General features: G+C 40.8%; 1 protein-coding gene across 17 annotated transcripts in view; it reads left to right on the top strand.

Moving 5' to 3' along the window:
* RALGPS2 (Ral GEF with PH domain and SH3 binding motif 2) overlaps positions 1-22,400 on the top strand; it is a 368,517-nt gene that overhangs the window by 318,426 nt on the left and 27,691 nt on the right. For 11 of the 17 annotated variants that reach the window (XM_078392375.1, XM_072999584.2, XM_078392373.1 and 8 more), the window contains 3 exons: positions 78-155; positions 1,494-1,599; positions 7,544-7,636. In XM_078392375.1, coding sequence (XP_078248501.1) covers positions 78-155; positions 1,494-1,599; positions 7,544-7,636 — 277 coding nt within the window. The remainder of the gene's footprint in view (positions 1-77; positions 156-1,493; positions 1,600-7,543; positions 7,637-22,400) is intronic. The other 6 variants (XM_078392372.1, XM_078392380.1, XM_078392377.1 and 3 more) reach the window with 1 other exon arrangement.

The raw sequence follows: 22,400 nt of genomic DNA, 5'->3' as shown, positions 1-22,400 counted from the left end.
AGTGTTCTAACTAATGATGATGACTGAATTTAAATGATGTAAATATAATACATACAATTTATAATGGAATCCAACAGGAACAGGTTATACCATTCTCTTGGTCCGGTGACAAGAATGGCACGAAATGGTTATCGAGGCCACTTGAAGGGCAGCAGGTACTAACCCCCCTTGTGTTCAGGGGATCACACTTTTTCCTCTGGCATTGGTGGCTGACTTGGTACTGGAGTGGATGCATTCTTAATGTTTCTAACTTCCTTATGAAATCATGTTCATAAACTTTTCATCTAAAATTGGCCTTCCCTCTCTTGGGACTTCTTCTAATCTAAAATAATATCAGACTGTTACCCAGAGTAAGTCTGCTTTTTAAAATATAATAGCACTACACTACTACTGCTGGAACTAATTGGGGTAGCAAGAATAATACTGAAGCCTGACTCCCTTGCACTGAAAGTATGTTTTTTACTCAGAATTTTGCACTGTTTTTTCTCATTGTTAGCCATAAAAATTGGGGGGGGGGGAAGTGTGTCAGAGAAAAGAGTTTTTGGCTTAATCAAGATTTTGAATGGCATTTTAGGCAAAACTCTGGAAGCTTCCATATATGTGAAACTATTTTATATTTCCAATTAAATTTGTACCTGAGCCTATGCAGTATTCTTGTACAAGAAACAATTTGAACAAGAAAACCAGGCATTGTCTAGAACTGAATTATGTATGGGGTTCTTTGTCAAAATTCATGGAGAAGCCTTGGCATGCCCGATCTTTTGATTTACATGTGACATATAGATGAAAGATAGAAGACGCGAAAGAAATGGTTACTCCTTAAGACTGTCTATTGAGAATTGATGGATGTGCCTACATAAACTGCTTGGCATATGCTGACACAACAAGTTGCATCAGTCAGATATGTCCTGTTCTTAAAAGATAATCAGCTGCTCACTTGTTAGAACACACGCTGTGTTAAAACAGCATCAGTTCCTTTCTCTGGATCACGCCTTTTGTTTTCCTACTGTTTCTGTTACTACTTCAAAATATCTTGTTATGGTGTTGTGCATGTATTGTGCTCCTGCGTTTCTTAATTTCAGTAACTCAGATGAGTTTTTGACAAATGTACTATTTTTACCAGATCACAAGAATCCTGAAAGAACAATAGAAAAATTATTGGGGATGGTAGAATTTTTTTAAAAATGGAATAGTAATGTTATCTCTTCTTAAAAGTAATTGTAGTTGCATTATGTCTATCCAGAGTATTGGAAGTTATTTTTATTTATGACTCATTTGCTGAACTGAAGGACCGTCTTAGCATTTACATGTGCTTTGAGGAGTAAAATTCATAAAAGATGTTGCTCTGCAATCAAGGTGTTTTTCCACAATCATATGCAGTAATGAGATGGCAAAACTTTATAGACACAGGTATTAATAACAAGTTAAGTCATGCTTGGGAACTGCTCTTGGGACAGTTTGCATCTTCCCTTTCTTTACTCATATTTTTATAGTTCTGCAGAGTCTGAAGACTTGGCTGTTCATTTGTATCCAGGAGCTGTTACTATTCAAGGTGTTCTCAGAAGAAAGACATTGTTGAAAGAAGGCAAAAAACCAACAGTAAGAAACTGAATAAATAATTTGATGTGTTTGCCATCTCAATTTATTCTGTTCTTCAAAAAAGTGCATATTTAAAAATTGGATCAGCATTTATTCCTTTTTCATGTCAGTTATTCATAACTTTTTAAGCCACAAAGGGGTGAAATGTCTTTACAGTTCAGCTTATAGCCAATTCAAATGATACCTATAAATTATTTTCCTTCCCCTGATACTCCTGAAATACTCTTTGAAGTGGTAGATGTTGCATCCCAGGCCATAACAGGGACTGTTGTTAGATCATAGGATTCTTGTTATAGTAAGAAGCTTTTTGCACACTAGTGGTATTGGCTAGATCTCGCATGAATCTCATAGGCGTAGCTCTTTTAATTTAGAACTACCATTAAGACCAAGTCAATATGCAATGATCTGAGATTATGGAAACTGTAACATCTGGAGAATTGCCAGTTGCCTACGTTTCCTTCAGATCACCCATGTGATACACGGTTATTGCATATTACAGATCATGTGAGAACCCACTGCCATGGAAAATGATTATTTTAGCAGATTCCTTTGAATCTGCACTAATTTTCAGAAAACAGAAAGTCACACTTCATTTGCACTTTTAAAAGTCACTTCTTTGGTCTTTACTGTATTATAATAGGAGATAACTAAGGTGAACTTAGAAATGACTTAAGCATTTATATCTATAGTTGTATATATTTATATCTAAATATGCTATAAATTTAAATTGATGAGCATTGGGTACCATACCATGAATGGGTATTAATCCTGTGGTGATATTTTTTTTAATCTGGGGGAGTAGTGTGGGAACTGCTAGCTGTACTTATGGTTTACCAATCTGGAAATAAATGACATGTAACATATTCTGAAGGGATGCACAGGCAATTCTTGCCTCCAGGCCATCATGACATGTTCAAATAGGGGTGGAGAATGTGTAAGTCTCCAGATGATACCAGACACTTGCTCCCATCAGCCATAGCCAGACTAGCCAATGGTGAGGAGTAAAAAGAGATGGAATTGAACAGTAATTTAAAGGCCATCCATCATCACTAGATTAGAAGACAACATAGATTGTAAAGTAGTCAGTAGTCTTCAATTATATTCCCTCCACAAATCATAATGTCAATGCAAGAGCTTAATGATGAAAATTTTCTTTGGAGAAAGTTTTCTCTTCCTTCTGGGCTTGTTGGCACACATCATAGCTCACTCTCTTTTCTTAAAGTTTTTCAGTTCTAAGACCGAGAAGAAATATGGCTGTTACTAGCCAAGGTATTAATTTATCCATGTTATAGACAACAAATTTTTAATCTATATTAAGCATTTTTTCTTGCAACAAGTAAGTCTTCAATCATCACCTTGATACCTAGGTTACATGCTAGAGCATATGTTTCAATCTAATATGTAGCAGTAGCAGTAGCAGTAGCAATAGCAGTAGTAGTAGTAGTAGTAGTAGTAGTAGTAGTAGTAGTAGTAGTAGTAGTAATGTGCTGTACGCCAGATAGAATTGATTCATTTGAAATGTGGTGCTAGAGGAGAGTTTTGCGGATACCCTGAATTTCCAGAAAGACAAACTAGTAAGTTCTAGATCCAATGAAGCCTGAATTCTGTTTGGAGGCAAGCTTGTTGAAACTGAGGCTGTCCTACTTTGGGCTCATCATGAGAAGACAAGATTATTTGAAAAACACAGTAATGCTGTGAAAGATGGAAGACAGCAAGAAAAGAGGAAGACCAAATATGAGATGAACTGACTCCATAAAAGAGACCACAGACTTTTGAGTCTGCAAGAGCTGAGCAGGGTGACTAAGGACAGGACATTTTGGAGATGCTCATTCGCAGGGTCAGCATGAGTTAGAGGTGTCCTGATGGCACATAACCACAACATATGGTCATGTGAAAAAGAAAGTACATCCTCTTTGAATTCTATGGTTTTATAAATCAAAACATAATAAAAATCATCTGGTCCTTAGCAGGTCTGAAAATTAGGTAAATATAGCCTCAGATGAACAACACATGACATATTACAATGTGTCATGATTTATCTACGAAAAACATAGCCAAAATGAAGAAGCCATGTGTGAAACACTGAGTACACCTTATGATGCAATAGCTTATAGAACCACCTTTAGCAGCAATAACTTGAAGTAATGTTTTTGTAAGACTTTATCAATCTCTCACATCATTGTGGAGGACTATTGGCCCACTCTTTACAGTGTTGCTTCAGTTCATTGAGGTTTGTGAGCATTTGTTTTTGCACAGCTTTCTTAAGGTCCTGCCACAGCATCACAATTGGGTTAAGGTCTGAAGTTTGACTGGGCCATTGCAACACCTTGTTTCTTTTCTTTTTCAGCCATTTTGTTGTAGATTTACCAATTTGCTTGGGATCATTGTCCTGTTGCATGACCCAGTTTTGGCTAAACTTGAGCTGTCAGACAGATGGTCTCACATTTGACTCTAGAATGTTTTGGTGTAATACAGAGACGTTCATGATTGACTCAATGACTGCAAGGTGCCCAGGACCTGTAGGTACAAAACAAACCCAAATCATCACCCCTCCACCACTGTAATATGTTTTGCTGATATGCTATGTTTGGTTTTTGCTAAGTGAGGCCTGTAGAGTCTGAAATGTAACTCTTGGGATTTTTGTAATTTCTCGGAGAATTGCACGGTCTGACATTGGGGTGAACTGGCTTGGACTTCCACTCCTGGCAAGATGTCTTGAATGTTTTCCACTTGTGAATAATCTTTCTTACTGTAGAACTTTAAATGGTCTGGAAATGGCCTTCTAGCCTTTCCCAGATTGATGGGCAGCAACTATTGTTTCCCTGTGATCACTGCTGATCTGTTTGTTCCTTAACATTGTTTTAACACACACCTAACTGCTCTAGACCAGCAAACTGCTAAAACTTTGGCATTTATAGAGGTGGTCATGCTTTCTGATGACCAGTTTACTCAATGGCATTTGGTAACCTCACCTGGCTGCTACTTAGCCTCTTAATTGCTATGGAAGTAGTAAGGGTATACTCCATTTTGGCTTTATTTTTGTTAAATAAATCATGACGAGTTGCAATATGTCATGTGTTGTTGTTCATCTGAGGTTATATTTAACCTAATTTTCAGACATGCTAAGGACCAGATGATTTTTATTATGTCTTGATATGTAAAGCCATAAAATTCAAAGAGAGTGTATTTTCTTTTTCACTTGACTCTCTGTGTGTGTGTCTCTCCCTCTCTGTGTAAAGTCTTACATAAAATAATAATTAAAAGCAGTAATAAAACAGCATTAACCAACTGCTAAAAAACAGCTAAAAGGTTCAAATAAAACACAGCAGTTACTGACCTCTCCCTGTGCCCAAGACCTATGGCTCCAACCACTAATCTTCCCCTACACCAAAAAACTGTGATCTTCCCCTACATCTAAAACCTATGGCTCCAATTTATCCAATATTGGTTCCATACAAAAGTATTGAGGAAGAGAATTCCACAACTTTGAATGCAAGTGGGAAATTGCCCAAAGCTATGAATTTGCCATCTTAGTCCAGGGACCAACAAAAATCTGGAATTTGCGGACCAAATCCTTGTAATATGCCATGACACCAGCTCTGCTAAATAGGATAGGAAGAATGGGGGGGGGGGTTAAATGTCAGGACAAATATTTAAAAATATGTCCTTGGCCTAATAGACAGCCAATGCAATGCCCTAGAATGATGGGAAATATGGGAGTAATGTGGTAAATTCAAAACTACTTGTACTGCACTGTTCTGTACAAGAGTAAGAAAATGAAATGAAAAACAAAGAAGACCTGTCAAAAGGCTGTTACAGTAATCCAGATGTGAACCCAGCAGGGCAAGGATAATGAGCTTTGTAGTCTCAGGAGTCATGAATTGACAGCTCCAGTGGGTATTAGCAAGATAGAAATTGCATACCTGGGCTGTCACGTTTAGAAATGAATGGAGTGGCAGGCAAGTTATCCACTAGAACACTGAGATCTGTGACCTCTGAGACAGGGGTCACCCAACAACCTTGGAGAGAGGAGTGACATTCAATGGTCCCAGTCTCATCACCAAGCTAAGGATAAGACTAGTACACTTGGGTATCATCAGCATAAATGTAATAATGAAAACCTAAACTAGAAATTAAGGAACCCAAGGAAAACTTGTATAGAGAAAAAAGAAGCAGGCTAAGCGCTGAACCCTATGGAATGTCGACAGTGAGGGGGAAGGACTGGGAGGTTTTAGCATCCATAGAAACTGAAAAAATAATGATTCAAAAAAGAAGAAAACAAAGAACAAGCATTTCCAGAGACATCCAAAGAGGCCAGTCTTGCGAGAAGAATCTGGTGATCAAGTGTATCAGATGCTGCTGACAAATCGAGCAGCACCAGCACTGATGAATGATGTTGAGCCTTGGCCACTAGGATGTTATTCAAAACTTGAGAGTGTTGTCTCGGTTGAATTTCCAGCCCAAAATCCAGATTGAAATAGATTGATGACATTTTGACAAGATAAATGAGGGTCCAGTTGAGAAAGGACAACTCTCTCTAAAATTTTAGACAAAAAGGAAGAAGAGAAAGAGGATGATAATTAACACACATTGAAGGAGCAAGTGAGGTTTTTTTTTTTCAACAAAGGACAGATAAAAACATAGGAATTTGGGAATTCATCAGCAGTAAGTGAACAGGTCACCAGGTCAAAACAGGTAAAAAAAAGTCGAAACAGAATAGTCGAATAAAGAAAAGAAGGAAAATACTTACTAGGAGTAGTAATTAGAGGAGAGGCAGACAGAATTGCAGAAAACCTTTCCTCTGACACCTAGGAAAATTCAAATTGTTCCTCCAGATATTGTGAAAGAATCAAGAAATGCAAGAAAATATGATCAGAAATGCCATTATCTAAAATAGTAGCTGGAGAAAATTCTAACCCCTTATAAATAAACAAATCTCACAGTCTATGCCAACATGATTGGGGGGGAGATGATAATGCAGTCAGATTATGCATATGTAATACAGAAGGGAGTCGTATATCAAGCAATTATAAAAGGCAGCTTTATATCCAAAAAGCTAAATAACCAGGTAGAAAATTCTTCTAGGAAGTCCATTTCAAAATTGAGTTTGGAAGGCAATAAATTCACATCAGTCTCACTACTGGATCCACTAAAGAAACAGAATGAATCTTGAAGGAGATAAACATCCATTCCAATCTAAGGGATTGGCTTGCTGGCAAAAGTTGACTTGAAGCACTACTGCAATCCCTCCCCCACACCATGATAGGAGAGGGGAATGGGAGCAGATGTAGCCTCCTGTAGAAAAGATGTCTAGAGCCACAAATTCATCCTGAACAAATCATGTCTCTGAAATAAAAGTGACTGAAATAGACTGATTAAATAGTTCAATAGTGTATCTGCCTTACGAACAAAGGATCTGGCATTCGAAACCAGGCAATGAAGGGAAAATTGCAGACAGTCAAATTGTGAAGGAACTACCAATATCCATGAGGTAACTGCCTGCTGATGTCGTGTGCCCTGCCTCTTCCTAGTCACTGGGATTGGCTGAAACTGTAGACACTTTCTGATGAAACAGAATGAGAGGAGGTCTTTAAAATGCTTCTTGGTTCAAGTCTCAATCTCTCAGTGTAAACCAGAGAGCAAACTCATAGATCTTCTTGAATGCACATCTTCCCACAGACTAAATTGTTTGATTTAATATGTACTGCTTTCCTACCTCTTTAACTGCTAATTCTGGGACGTGCTAGGGTTTGCAAGGAAAGTGAGGGTAATAGTTAATTTTCAAAAATAGATGTGCAGGAGACGTATATATTATGCCTTATAGTTAAGGATTTCTTGTAATCATGCTCAGATTTCATGAAATGGGGAAGGATTAAACATCTAGACAAGTAAGATAAAATGACCAGGCCTCTTGGATTTATTTATCTGATGACTGTTTTTGCAGGTAGCATCTTGGACAAAATACTGGGCAGCTTTGTGTGGGACCCAACTTTTCTACTATGCTGCAAAGTCTTTGAAGGCAACAGAGAGAAAACATGTAGGTATTATGTGATAGTACTCATTACTATGCTTGATTTAGGTCATAAGCACACATCTTTTGTAGATATTAATGTACAGAATGTCTTGAATCTTTTGAGGCTTAATTCCCATTTTCTCCTTTCTCTTCAGTCTTAACTCCCTTTTCTCTCTTCTTCTTGAGATAGTAGTTTGACTATCTTATTTTTTTACCAGGGTTTACTGTTTTTCCCTCTGCAGTAGGATATATGTTTTCTCTTTTCTTCCTCCTATGGGAGTATTATCTGTTACACAGACAAGTACCGTATTTTTTGCTCCATAAGACACACTTTTCCCTTCAAAAAAAGTGAGGTGAAAAGTCTGTGTGTCTTATGAAGAAAATACATTGTGTTTGGTTCCCTCTAGTGGTCAGTCTAATAATTACACATTTTTACAATGTTGATCTGGAAGGACGCTGCCTCAAGCTTGCCGGGATTAGGCAAAATGGTGGTGGCTTAACAGACCCCCCCCCAGTACTGTACTCATTAGTAGCACTGATACTACAGGGCATCCGTAGCAGCCCTGTAGTACCAGTGGTGTAGTACTGGATAGCCGGATCATGTGACCAGCCAGACGCTGGGGGAAGCAGAGAGAGAGAGGAGAGCTCCATGGAGAAAGGGAGAAGACTCTTCCAGGCACCGTAAATAACATGATACAGAGGGGTTCCTGGCTGGATTGCTGACTGGTGACATTAAAGGGCACATGAGGCATTGTTGGTGAAAAGTATGATTTGTTTCAGTTGCTCACTGAGTGAAAAGCTTTTAGTTCTTTTGAGATTTGTCATACTATTCAAAGCAACCCACTCTAATGGTATCTTAAACCTGCATTTTTGATACTTTACACTGATGTATTGCACCTTGGGGTGTCTACTTCACTCCCCTAATGGTGAACATAATTCAAAATGTATCATATAAAGTAATAGATCTCCTCATGTGGGACCACTCTGCCCATAGAGATACCATATAACTTTATTACAGTATTTGGTTCAGAATATTTTTTCCTGTTTTCCTCCTCTAAAAATTAGCTGCGTCTTATGCTGAGGTGCATCTTATGGAGCGAAAAATATGGTATGTGTAATAAGACAGCTATGAGGCTCTTTGTTGCTGTTTTTCTGTTGATTGTCTTTACTGTCTGAATACTGTTACCCCTTTTTCCATTCTCTGTCCTAGCCACACACCCTTTCATCTTTATTTTCTGCAGCCAGCCTTCACAGTAGTAATAGTGCAGAGCAATTCAAGAGTCTCTAAATCTTCTAGAACAGTATGAATCTAAAAGACTGTAGAAATGGTTTTAGGAATTATTGGGATTGTTCTTTGCATTTAGAAAGGAAAATATATACTAGTAAAAACAGGAGAAAGCCAACCCTTCTTAGATCACAGTTATGCATTGTGTTCATATTTTGAATTTTTCAAATCTCTAAAGCAGAAACAGAGTATTTTGCACACCTCCAAAATTTGTATGCACAGTGAACTACATAAATTGAATGCCTGTTCATATGTTTAAAATGGTCTGTTATTCTACTTGAAACTTCATTAATACAAAACTCTTTAAATGACGCACTGGGAAACAATCCTCTACTACTAAATAGCAAATGTATAAATATTTTTGCCACCTATTTTAAATCATTCAAAACCAAATACATGATTTTAATTTAATTGCAGTGCTTCTATAAATTAAAAATATTTCCTATTTGGAATGCATTGATAATTGCTTTTTTAAACATATAAGGACTAATTTATAAGCCTCCTTTTAATATACTGTTGCAACCATTGTAGTAAACATACATGTTCCATGAAATGTGGTTCAGTTTGCAGTTCTAACTGTAATTGACAGATAATGAGAATGCTGTGATGGCCATTCCCTCCAGTAGTGAATACTGTATTTGCCGGCGCACAAGGCGACCGGCCATATAAGATGACCCCCCCCCCAACAGGAGGAGGAGGAAGAGGGGAAATGGGCGGGTGGCGGGCGAGGGAGCGCACGGCTGGCTCAGCAGCGTGCGGCGGGCAGCCCAGCAGCGGTTCAGGCATGGCAGTGAGAGGGCGAGGAAGAGCAGAAGAGGCTGAGCTGGTGGCGGCAGCAGGAGGAGGAGGAGGAAGAGGGAAATGGGCAGGTGGCAGGCGAGCGAGCATGCGTCTGGCTCAACTGCACGAGGCGGGGCTGTGGGCAGCCCGGTGGCGGGCTCTGGCTGCTCAGGCATGGCAGGCTGTGCTTCCCTCCCTCCATCCAGACCACCTGCCTGTCTGCCTGCCTGCCCGCTTGCCTTCCTCCCCAGCCAGCGTGGCCCCACGTCATTCAGTGCACCCGGCGTTCAAGACGACCCCCCCCCCCACTTGGAGGCATGTTTTTTGGGCCCAAAAAGTCATCTTGTACACCGGCAAATACGGTAGTACTGTGCAAAAATAAATGTCAGTTCATGGTCACACAGACTAAACAGCTTCACAAGTCATCTTATATCAGGATTTTTTTTTCAGAGATGGACGTGTGTAACTTGATTTCTTATTGCTTAATTACACAATATTCCATTGATCACAACTGATGTTGTGAATTTATTACACTGAAAATTAGATGTTCAGTGTCTTCAGTGTCTTAGTAGCAGCGAACATTATATGTAGACAATCTTAGATTCAACCACATGTCTCCAATTAAATGGATCTCAGGTAGCTAGACTCAGGATGTTGGTATCTTGAGACTCTGAAGAAATGCTGTGATTTGAACTATGCCAGACTTCCCCAATCTGGCACCGATCAGATATTTTGCAATTATTTATTACATCTTTGTGGTTTCTGTGATGCACATATATGGGTTTCTTGACAAACATCCTCAGAATTTTCCATAGCCTAAAAGCAGTTAATGCAGCCCTTTCCCAGTGTGTGTGCTTCTCTAACCAATGGCTGCTCCCCAGTACCCTCTCAACTGCCACTGAGGCAATGCCTGGACAGTTTTCCAGAACATGTTTTTCTCCAATCTGATCGTTATTGTAAATAGTTTTCTCTTCATCTGTTCTTCAAATTCTTTTTTGGGGGGGAGGGGAGGTTAAAAAATTATTGTTTGTCATTTTCCCTGCCTCTATCTTTCCTTCCTTTTATGGCCTCTGTGGGCTTATTTCAAAATTGGATTTCTTGTACCAGCAAATCCCACTCAGCTATGGACTTTCAGCGTTTTTATTGCTTGTGAAAGTGTCATCAGATGCAGACCTACCAAATCTTGAAAAATTTTACTTGAGTAATAAACATTGCCAAACAGACATTGACATATAAAATTGCCATCTGTATGACCCATTCAAAAAAGACCAATGGATGCTCTTCAGGCAAATAATACACCAGCAATGCTTCAAGAGGAATGTGCATATAACTTCCCAATATCTGATCTGTAGCAAGCAGGATCAACATTGAGTAAACCAACGAAAGTATTGACATTGAGGATGGCTTTTTCTGTTCAAGGAAGGAAGGAAGGAAGGAAGGAAGGAAGGAAGGAAGGGAGGGAGGGAGGGAGGGAAGGAAGGAAGGAAGGAGGAAGGAAGGAAGGACGGAAGGACGGAAGGAAGGATGGACGGACGGACGGAAGGAAGGAAGGAAGGAAGGAAGGAAGGAAGGAAGGAAGGAAGGAAGGAAGGAAGGAAGGAAGGAAGGAAGGAAGGAAGGAAGGAAGGAAGGAAAGGAAGGAAGGAAGGAAGGACCTATGGATTCTCATGCTCCTAAGATCAAGAAAATCAGAAAAAACAAAAGAAAAAGCTTAAGGTTGCTGCAGGCACAAAGGGTCTTTCTCGGCCAGGGTGGCAGCGGCGGTGCCTCAGTCTCCCTGCCGAGGCTGTCAGTCTCCCTGCCAAGGCTGGAGCTGCGAGGGGTGGAGAGAGAGAGAGACAAAGCACAGCTGATCGACGGGGCTTTGCAATGATCGCGGGGAAGCGATCATCGCAAAGCTCCACCAATCAGCTGGCCGAAAATGGGGGCTTTGCAATGATCGCTTCCCTGCGATCATTGCAAAGCCCCCATTTTTCACACAGCTGATCGGTGGTTCCAAAATGGCGGCCACTGTTTTGCCTCTCTTTAGAAGCACCCAAAATGGCCGCAGCTATGGAGGAATTTAGTTTAAGGTTAGTTTCTAAGCCCATAGGAACGTATTAAACATGTTTTTATATGTTCCTATGGGCTTTTTTAAATCGCTTAGCGATTAAATCACTTAGTGACTTTTTTTCCTAGAACAGATTAACATCGCTAAGTGAGGCACCACTGTATATCACCTGCTGGCAACTCTAGACTGCTTTTATTTATGTCTCCTTCTAGCCCAGTGGGTGGCAAACCTTTTGGGGCTCATGTGCCTAAACTGCAAAAAACAAAACAGGGGGTAGTGTGCTGCCACCACCATGGTAACAGTGGCAGAACTGGAAGTGGCAGCAGAAGGGGGAATCCCAGGCATGGAGGTGCCTCAAGACCCCAATCTGTATCCGCTGCCAGCACCCTCTGTCCAGGCACCAGCACCGCAGTTGCAGCTGCCTGCTCAGGTTTGGCTGTGGGGGGAGGGAGTGGAGATCTGGTGACTTATGGCTTACGTGCTGGTAGAAAGGGCTCCCCCCTTCATGGATTGCTGCCTTGTCGTGGCGAAGGGGCTTGAGTAACTCAGAAAAGCTATGGGCTATGCCGTGCAGGGACACCCAAGATGGACAGGGCATAGTGGAGAGTTCCAACTAAATGCAATCCACCTGGAGTAGGAACTGGCAATGCCACTCCAGTATCTTTGCCAAGAATGCCCCATGATCAGAAACAAAAGGCTAAAAGATATGACGCTGGAAGATGGGCCCCTCAGGTCGGAAGGCGTCCAACATGCTACTGAGGAAGAGCAGAGGACAAGTACAAGCAGCTCCAGAGCTAATGAAGTGGTTGGGCCAAAGCCGAAAGGACACTCAGCTGTGGACGCGCCTGGAAGTGAAAGGAAAATCCAATGCTGCAAAGAAAAATACTGCATAGGATCCTGGAATGTAAGATCGATGAACCTTGGGAAGCTGGAGGTGGTCAAACAGGAGATGGCAAGAATAAACATCGACATCCTGGGCATCAGTGAACTAAAATGGACAGGAATGGGCGAATTCAGCTCAGATGATTATCATATCTACTATTGTGGGCAAGAATCCCGTAGAAGGAATGGAGTGGCCCTCATAGTCAACAAAAGGGAAAAGCTGTAATGGGATACAATCTCAAAAATGATAGAATGATGTCAATACGAATCCAAGCAGACCTTTCAACATCACAATAATCCAAGTTTATGCACCAACCACCAGTGCTGAGGAGACTGAAATTGAACAATTTTATGAAGATTTACAACACCTTCTAGAACTGACACCAAAGAAAGATGTTCTTCTCATTCTAGGGGACTGGAATGCTAAAGTAGGGAGCCAAGAGATAAAAGGAACAACAGGGAAGTTTGGCCTTGGAGTTCAGAACGAAGCAGGACAAAGGCTAATAGAGTTTTGTCAAGAAAATAAGCTGGTCATCACAAACAGTCTTTTCCAACAACACAAGAGGCGACTCTATACATGGAAATCACCAGATGGGCAATATCGAAATCAGATTGATTATATTCTCTGCAGCAAAAGATGGAGAAGCTCTATATAGTCAGCAAAAACAAGACCTGGAGCTGACTGCAGCTCTGATCATCAGCTTCTCATAGCAAAATTCAAGCTTAAACTGAAGAGAGTAGGAAAAACCACTGGGCCACTCAGGTATAATCTAAACCAAATCCCCTATGAGTACACAGTGGAAGTAAAGAACAGATTTAAGGAACTAGATTTGGTGGACATAGTGCCTGAAGAACTTTGGATAGAGGCTCGTAACATTGTACAGGAGGCAACAACAAAAAGAAAAGGAAATGCAAGAAAGCAAAATGGCTGTCCAACGAGGCCTTAGAAATAGCAGAGAGGAGAAGGGAAGCAAAATGCAAGGGAGATAGGGAAAGTCACAGAAAGTTGAATGCAGACTTCCAAAGAATAGCAAAGAGAGACAAGAGGGCCTTCTTAAATGAACAATGCAAAGAATCAGAAGAAAATAACAGAAAAGGAAAAACCAGAGATCTGTTCAGGAAAATTGGAGATATTAGAGGAACATTTTGCGCAAAGATGGACATGATAAAGGACAAAAATGGGAGGGACCTAACAGAAGCAGAAGACATCAAGAAGAGGTGGCAAGAATACACAGAGGAATTATATCAGAAAGATGTGGATATCCCGGACAACCCAGACAATGTAGTTGCTGACCTTGAGCCAGACATCCTGGAGAGTGAAGTCAAGTGGGCCTTAGAAAGCCTGGCTAACAACAAGGCCAGTGGAGGTGATAGCATTCCAGTTGAACTATTTAAAATCTTGAAAGATGATGCTGTTAAGGTGCTACATTCAATATGCCGTAAGTTTGGAAAACCCAACAGTGGCCAGAGGATTGGAAAAGATCATTCTACATCCCAATCCCAAGGAAAGGCAGTGCCAAAGAATGCTCCAACTACCGCACAATTGCACTCATTTCACACGCTAGCAAGGTTATTCTCAAAATCCTCCAAGATAGGCTTCAGCAGTATGTGGACCGAGAACTCCCAGAAGTACAAGCTGGATTCCAAAGAGGCAGAGGCACTCGAGACCAAATTGCTAACATGCGCTGGATTATGGAGAAAGCCAGAGAGTTCCAGAAAAATATCTACTTCTGCTTCATTGACTATGCAAAAGCCTTTGATTGTGTGGACCACAACAAACTATGGCAAGTTCTTAAAGAAATGGGAGTGCCTAACCACCTTATCTATCTACTGAGAAACCTATATGTGGGACAGGAAGCAACAGTTAGAACTGGATATGGAAAAATTGATTGGTTCAAAATTGGGAAAGGAGTACGACAAGGCTGTATATTGTCCTCCAGCTTATTCAACTTATATGCAGAATACATCATGCGGAAGGCAGGACTGGAGGAATCCCAAGCCGGACTTACGATTACCGGAAGAAATATCAACAACCTCCGATATGCAGATGACACCACTCTGATGGCAGAAAGTGAGGAGGAATTAAACAACCTCTTAATGAGGGTGAAAGAGGAGAGTGCAAAAAACGGTCTGAAACTCAACATCAAAAAAACTAAGATCATGGCCACTGGTTCCATCACCTCCTGGGAAATAGAAGGGGAAGATATGGAGACAGTGACAGATTTTATTTTCCTGGGCTCCATGATCACTGCAGATGGAGACAGCAGCCAAGAAATTAAAAGACGCCTGCTTCTTGGGAGGAAAGCGATGACAAATCTTGACAGCATCTTAAAAAGCAGTGACATCACCTTGCCAACAAAAGTCCGAATAGTCAAAGCTATGGTTTTTCCTGTCGTGATGTATGGAAGTGAGAGCTGGACCATAAAGAAAGCAGACCGCTGAAGAATTGATGCCTTTGAATTGTGGTGCTGGAGGAGGCTCTTGAGAATCCCCTGGACTGCAAGGAGAACAAACCTATCAATTCTAAAGGAAATCAACCCTGAGTGCTCACTGGAAGGACAGATCCTGAAGCTGAGGCTCCAGTACTTTGGCCATCTAATGAGAAGAAAAGACTCCCTGGAAAAGACCCTGATGTTGGGAAAGCGTGATGGCAAGAGGAGAAGGGGACGAGCGAGGATGAGATGGCTGGACAGTGTCTGCAAGGTAACCAACATGAATTTGACACAACTCCGGGAGGCAGTAGAAGATAGGAGGGCCTGGCGTGCTCTGTTCCATGGGGTCACGAAGAGTCGGACATGACTAAACGACTAAACGACAAACGACAGAAAGGGCTCTGTGTGCCAGCTGTGGCACACGTGCCATAGGTTCGCCATTGCTGTTCTAGCCAATCATGTTTCTTCTGTTGTTGCTGGGTGAAATAGGTGAGCGTTCTGTCAGATATACCAGTGATCCCCAAACATTTTCTGAGTCGAGGACCAGTTGGGGAGAGGGCTCTGTACAGAGGGGGGTGGGATGTGCTGACAGAGCAGGCTTGTGTGCATGTGCGAAGGGGTGGGGCATGCTCATGCACATGCACAAAGGGGTAGGGCATGCTTGCAGAGGGCAGGGTACACTCTTATGCATGCACAAAGGGGCGGAGCATGCTCGCAGAGTGGCGGAACGCACTTGCACACATGCACAAAGAGTTGGGCAAGCTCACAGAGGTGAGGGGCATGCTTGTGTGTGGGAGGGGCACCTGTGCAGGTGGTGGGCCATGTGGGTGGGGTGGGTGGGAGGAGTGCATGCTGGGGGCAGGAGATCAGTCTCTGCAGCCCGGTCCTGCCATGACCACAGACCAGTACCAGGCCATGGACTGGGGTTGGGGACCTCTGACATATACCTCCTCCCTTTAATTCTTTGCTCAGTCGAGCAGTTCCACAGTTCTCCACCATGAGAAAAGAATCATATTTTATATAGAGTTTTTTTTACTGTTTTACATATTTGACATATCTTTAATATGTCAAATGTTTGTAATTGTACTTACCTAAACATATGACTATATCAAACACAATGGTTAAATAATAAAATACATCAAATTATATAATATTGCATTATATTTAAATACTCATACTACTTATGTTTCCTACATTTTTCAGTTTTACCTTTTCCATCTTCACATTTTGTTTTTTAATAAAATCCATTTACAGTGGTGCCTCGCTTAACGGCCGCCCCATTTAACGATGAAATTGCATAGCAATGAAGATTTTGCGATCGCTTTTGCGATCGCTTTTGCAATCGCATTGCGATGTTTTAAATAGGGAAAAATCGCTTTGCGATGATCGGTACCCTGTTTCACTTACTGATCATCGGAAAGCAATGATTTTTTAACAGCTGATCGGCGGTTCCAAAATGGCCACCGGGTTAAAAAAATGGCCGCCCACTGTTTTCTGGGACGGATTCCTCGCTTACCGGGCAGCGAAAATGGCCGCCGTATGGAGCATTTTCATTTAAAGGTGAGTCTGAAGCCCATAGGAGGGGTTTCAGTGCATTCCTATGGGCTTTTTAAAATCGCATAGTGACAAAATCGCTTTGCAGCTATTTTTGCTGCACTGATTATTGTCGCTATGCAAGCCACCACTGTATATTAATAAAACATATCTATATGAATGTTTAACCAGTGCTTTCGTGGGGTACAGACTGGTATGCATATAACAAGGGTAGTATTTTGTGATTCTGGTCATTGGGGTTTTCAGCCGTATAAGCTCTGATCATTCACATTAGGGTCCCATTAAATTTCTCCACTAATCCATTTGTTTGAGGGTGATATGGGGAAGAAGTAATATGAGCTATGCCACAAAGTTGCCACAGCCTTTTCATTAATCTGGAAGTGAATGCTGTTCCTAAATCAGTTGCAATTTCTGAAGCGAAGCCCATGCAACATATATAATTCACCAAGGCATTTGCCATAGGTTTGGTCTCTATATTTTGCAGTGGAATGGCTTCTGGATATCTGGTGGCACAGTCTATTATTGCTAAAATGAAACGGTTTCCCCTTTTAGTTACTTTAGGTAATGGTCTCACAATGTCCAAGCCTATGTGTTGAAATGGGGTTGATATAATTGGTAAAGGGCACAATTTAGCTTTAGTTTTGTCATTGCCAGTACCCTGCCTCTGACATATGTCACAGCTTTGACAATATGATCTTATTTGCTTCCCCATTCCAGGCCAGTAAAAATTTTGTGCTATGCTTTGTGTGTGTGATTCCCAAATGCGCAGCAAAGGTGTCTGTATGTCCCTTTACTATAATATTTTCCCCGTACTTAACAGGGATAACCAGTTGTTTGTGGATGCTTTCCCTTCCCCTCTTAGAATTCACCAAGACCTCTCTATATAACACAAAGAATCTTTCAGAGTACTCAGGTTATTGACTCGGGTTATTGGTCCTTCTCTGGCCAACTTAAAGCATGGTTGTTAAGTAGAATCCTGCTTTTGTTCTTGTCTAAAACTGTTTTCATAAGGATTCCTTATATTCACTACCTCAGCTAGTTCATTTGCTTCATTTTCTTCTGTTCATCAGAGATCTCACATTTTTTTCAGGTTTTCTATCTGGGAGCGAGTATTTATCAAAACACTCTTAACATGCTCAGATAGATCCAACCCAATCAAACAAGGGGCAGGAATTTGATTTGTGATGGCTACCTTCCACATTCCATTCCACCCTTGATATTACATGTGTACTTTAGCCATGGGCAGAGTAATTCAGCCCCTATCCCTTTTATGGTTATTTGTTCAGTTTTCATGATATCTCCCTGAGGGACAACATCAGAATGACACAAAGTTATCTGAGAGCATGAGTCTCTCAAAGCTAGTTACTTTGTTTTATTTATATAAATAGTGTCTCCAGAGCAATGAAGCAGCTCCTGGTTGCTTTCAATAAAATAACATTGCACCACATTAACTAAAGGCAGCAGTTCTTCCTGGCTCTCTGCTCTAGCAGTAACTGCACCATTTTCAACTTCCTCAGCATTCTCCCTCTGCTATTGTATACAGTACACTTTCTTGGGCAAACTTCCTCCTCCTTTTTGTTGACTAAATTCTTTATTCTTTGATGTCTGACATTGAGAAATAAAGTGCCCTTTTATCCACAACCATAGCATGATTTTGGGGCTCTTTTTTCAAAGTAAGGGGGTTTGTCTCCCTTCCCTTCACTGCTTTTATACCTCTGTTGATTTTGCTCTACGGGTTTGTCCCTAAATGACTTCCAGTTACCTGTTTGTTTCTGTGGTAATCCCTGGATTCTTTCTTTCTGTCCTCCCAGCTTCTACCACCAAATTTTACCTCAGAAAATTTTGGGTTTTTAATTTCTGGTATATAATCAGCCGTCTCACTTGCTTTCTGTACTGTTTTAGGCTGTTTATCTCTGACTAAATATCTTAGTTCCCCAGGCAGAACCTAACAGAATTCTTCTAGCCTGATAATATTTTTCATATCCTCTAAAGTTTCAACATTGGCTTGTTCTAACCATTTTTCCAGGTATCTGACTAGATTGGCTCCTAATTGAGAATATGATTCCTCAAGTTTCTTTGTCAGTGCTCTAAATTTCCTTCTGAGGTGCTCAGCATTGATTCCAAATCTTGGAAAAACAAGTTTTCTGAATACCTCATATTCACTGGCTTGATCTTGGGGCATTCAAGAATCTCAGCAAGTTCCCCACTTATTTACATTCTTAAAATAACCATTTTCTCTCCTTCTCTCACATTATAATCCCAGCATGCTCTCTCAAACAGGATCAAGAATGATGCAAGGCAATCACCCTTTCTAAATTGAGGGAATTTCTTAATGTCCACTTTTGAGATCCCTTCAGCTGAATTATTACTGTTGTTACAGTTTAGAGATGCCAATTCTAGTTTTTTTATTTCTAATTGGTATTGCATTTCTTTTTCTCTCATCTCCAGTTGTCTTTTTCTGCTTCAGCTTTTTCTTTTTCTCTTTCCCTTTCCCTTTCAATCTAACTGTCTGACTTCAGCCTCAGCTTTGAGCTGTAATTCTTTTTTTCTGTTCTGAAACCTTTAATGGCAACAACACAAGCAAAATAGGAAAAGTAAAATTACACAGATTTCACAAACTAGAAGCAAGAAGCAGGGGACAATTTCAAAATTGCATATAAGAAACCTGCAACAGCAGCGGTCAAGGCATTACATTCATCGCTCATGAAAATAGAAAGAATTGACAGAAGAACTGGAAAAATAAGAGATCCAAGGTTCAAGAAAAACATTTCGGAGGTGGGAATGAGCAGGGCATTGAAACAGTATATGAACCAGGGTGTCAGGCATCTCTAAGCAAAAAAACACAAAGTCTTTTTTCACAAGGGATATTGAGAAATCGACTGGCATGGGTGGCTGAAGGAAAAATGTTAAAACGGGCTAACATAAAAGCTCTTCTTAGATGTGGATTTACTAGGGAGTGGTAATATTTGGGAGAGTGATCCTGAGATGGAAAATATCCAATAGAAAGAGGGGAACATACAGGGTTAAGGTTATTGCATAGGTGATTGAATTCAGCATGACAGAGCTTGTCCTTGATTATGGAATAAGCCCTAGTGAGATTCATATCTACCAAGGATTCCAGGGATATGTGAAGAGAAGAGAGTTTCTTTTCAATAAGCTGGAACCAAGAAAAGGAGTAGGAATCGCACAATAAATCATATATCAGGGATCCAGAATGTGAATTTAAAAAAAGACGGAGCCAAAATTTAAATGTAAGTAACCAGGCAGTTGTGGAAGGTAGGTGAATGCCCAATTCTAAAGAAATAGTAGAAAGCTGAATTAAGTTAGGAACTCCTAATATTCTGTGAAAAAACATTGCTGCAACTTGATCAATATCCAAATTAGCCAAGAGTATCCATATAGGCACACCGTACAGCAAATGAGAAAGACAGACTGAAAAATCTGAATGGCTGCTGGAATATATTGGTTTCCAGAAGAATAATGAAATTTAGAAATAGCTTTTAATTGGGGAGAAATTGAAGAAATGGCAGCTTTTTTATGAAATGTCCAGCTGAGTTTGTGATGTATATGAAGACCCAGATACTTATAAGAGTGTACTTGACGGTAGGAAGAAGATCCTATTATCCAAGATATAGGGGACCAAGAGCAGGGAAAAACCAAAATTTGGGTTTTATTAGGGTTAATGGATAGATCATTAAGATCACAGAAATCCTGGAATTTAAGTAAAGTGCGACAAAGACCTGATTTAGTACGAGACATCAGCACTGTATCATCAACATACAGGAGTATAGATAAGGGAACACCATTAAGGGCCGGAGCCGACTGATAGCAAGGGGAAAGAAAAGAGGGGAGATCAGCTAAAAATAAATTAAATAATAAAGGGGCCAAAATACAACCTTGGCGAACACCTTTGAAAATTGGAATTTTTTCGGTGAGAGTGTTGGAATCAGGTAAACGAACCTGACAGAAATTATGGGAATGCAGTTGGCGGAGCAAAAATAGCAGGCGTGGATCAATACTCCAGTTGGAAAGTTTTTTCCATAGTAGATCTCTGTTGACTGAGTCAAATGACCCTTGGAGGTCCACAAAGGCAACAAAAAGTTTGTTTATGTTGTGGATTGCATATTTTTCAGCAAGAAAAGTCAGCAAAAAGATATGATCCAGAGTGGACGCTCCGGCACGAAAGCCTATCTGTTCCTTACCAAGGAGATCCTTGTCAGCAGCCCATGTGGAGAGTTTTTTCAAGAGATATTTAGAATATAATTTTACAATGTTGGATAATAAGCTTATTGGACAATAATTTGAGGGTTGAGAGGGATCGTCTTTTTTATGAATAGGTATAAGTATGGATGATAACCAGGAGTTTGGAAAACAACCAGAGTGATTTATCAAGGTAAAAAGAGTAGCTAAGGGCTCTGCCCACCAGTGAGGGTTTATAGTCAAGATCTCATTATCAAGGGCTTTCTTTGACCAACCTGAGATGTTCCAAGAGATCATTTTTAAGGGCAGGACAGAAATTGAAGAAGAGGAACAAGGGTTAGTTAGTCAGCAAGGGGGAGTTAGATGAGATAGAACAGCTAGATAAAGAAGAATGGGCATTGATATCAGAAGGCAGAGTAATAGAAGGGGGATTAGAAGCTGGGAGAGTTGCAGGGAACCACAAGAAAGGGGTTTAGAAGGGGAAGAGGCAGGGGGACAGGGGTCCTGGGAACAACTCCCCCTATTTGGAGAGACACAGGAACCTGTGAAGTCATACATAAGTGGAGGAGGACACTGGGATTGGGCATCAATTAATTAAAAAGAGTCAGCTCAAGAGCTTTTTTTAACAATACAGAGGGGTGGAGAGTTATTTGGGACACAGAATTAGTGATAGGAGCAGAACAAGGGATGATATGAGCATTATCGGTGTTAGAGGGCACAGGGTTGTTAAGAAGCTCATGATTCAATAAAATATTTGATGTTGATGAGGACTTAACACATGTAGAATCATCTGGACCATTAGAAGGGTTTGACATCGGAGTTTCCACTGTAGTAGTGTCCATCTTGACAGCCTGTAAGGGAGAAGGAGGGGAAAGGGTTTGGGATTGAACAAAGGACAATCCAAAATGGGAGGGGGGAAAGGACGAGGTTGTTCCGGACAGGTAGGTTGCACAGTGGAGCCAGCTCTTGGATTTCTTCTGTAGATGTGTTCTTTCTTCACAGTAAGATGAGATATAGCTAGATTCCGGAAGAAATGATGAGGAATTATTCCATATTCGGAGAGGGATTTAACTGCGGCAAACAGGAGAGATGGAATGTAGCCAGAGTGGAACTCCAATAGGAAACATGAGAATTGCTGACCAGAGGATATTTGAACAATATTTGAGAGATCTACTACAGAAATAGGCACCTTAAGTAGATGTGCCAAATGCCTCCTGGCATGCTGAATGTTATTCCAGGCAGGGTGTCTTCTAATTCTGGTCGCATGGCAAAGCAAAATAACAGCTGAATGTGCTTGGTAGACTAGCTAGAAAGAGGATTTTGTAGGCACCGCATAGTGAGCTCTTAGCGGAGAAGCTGAAGCAGGAGGAAGATGTAGAGTATCCAACTCAGACACTATAGGAGGCTTGGGAAAGTGAGTTGATATCCCTGAGGTAATTTGTTGTAGTCCCTTTAAGAGATTTAAAATATGAGAAATCTGGGGAAAAAATAGTGAAACCAGCTGAGCAGTCAATAGAGATTGATCCTTCAGTAATTTGAGCGATTCACAAGCCATTCCACAAGGTGATGTATCTCCATTCGTGGTCTGGGGTTCCTGTAGCCCGA

Source organism: Pogona vitticeps, chromosome 4 (assembly GCF_051106095.1).
Source record: "Pogona vitticeps strain Pit_001003342236 chromosome 4, PviZW2.1, whole genome shotgun sequence".
Taxonomy (NCBI): domain Eukaryota; kingdom Metazoa; phylum Chordata; class Lepidosauria; order Squamata; family Agamidae; genus Pogona; species Pogona vitticeps.
The sequence above is the reverse complement of the archived record's forward strand: the minus strand, read 5'-3'. Positions and strand labels throughout refer to the sequence as shown.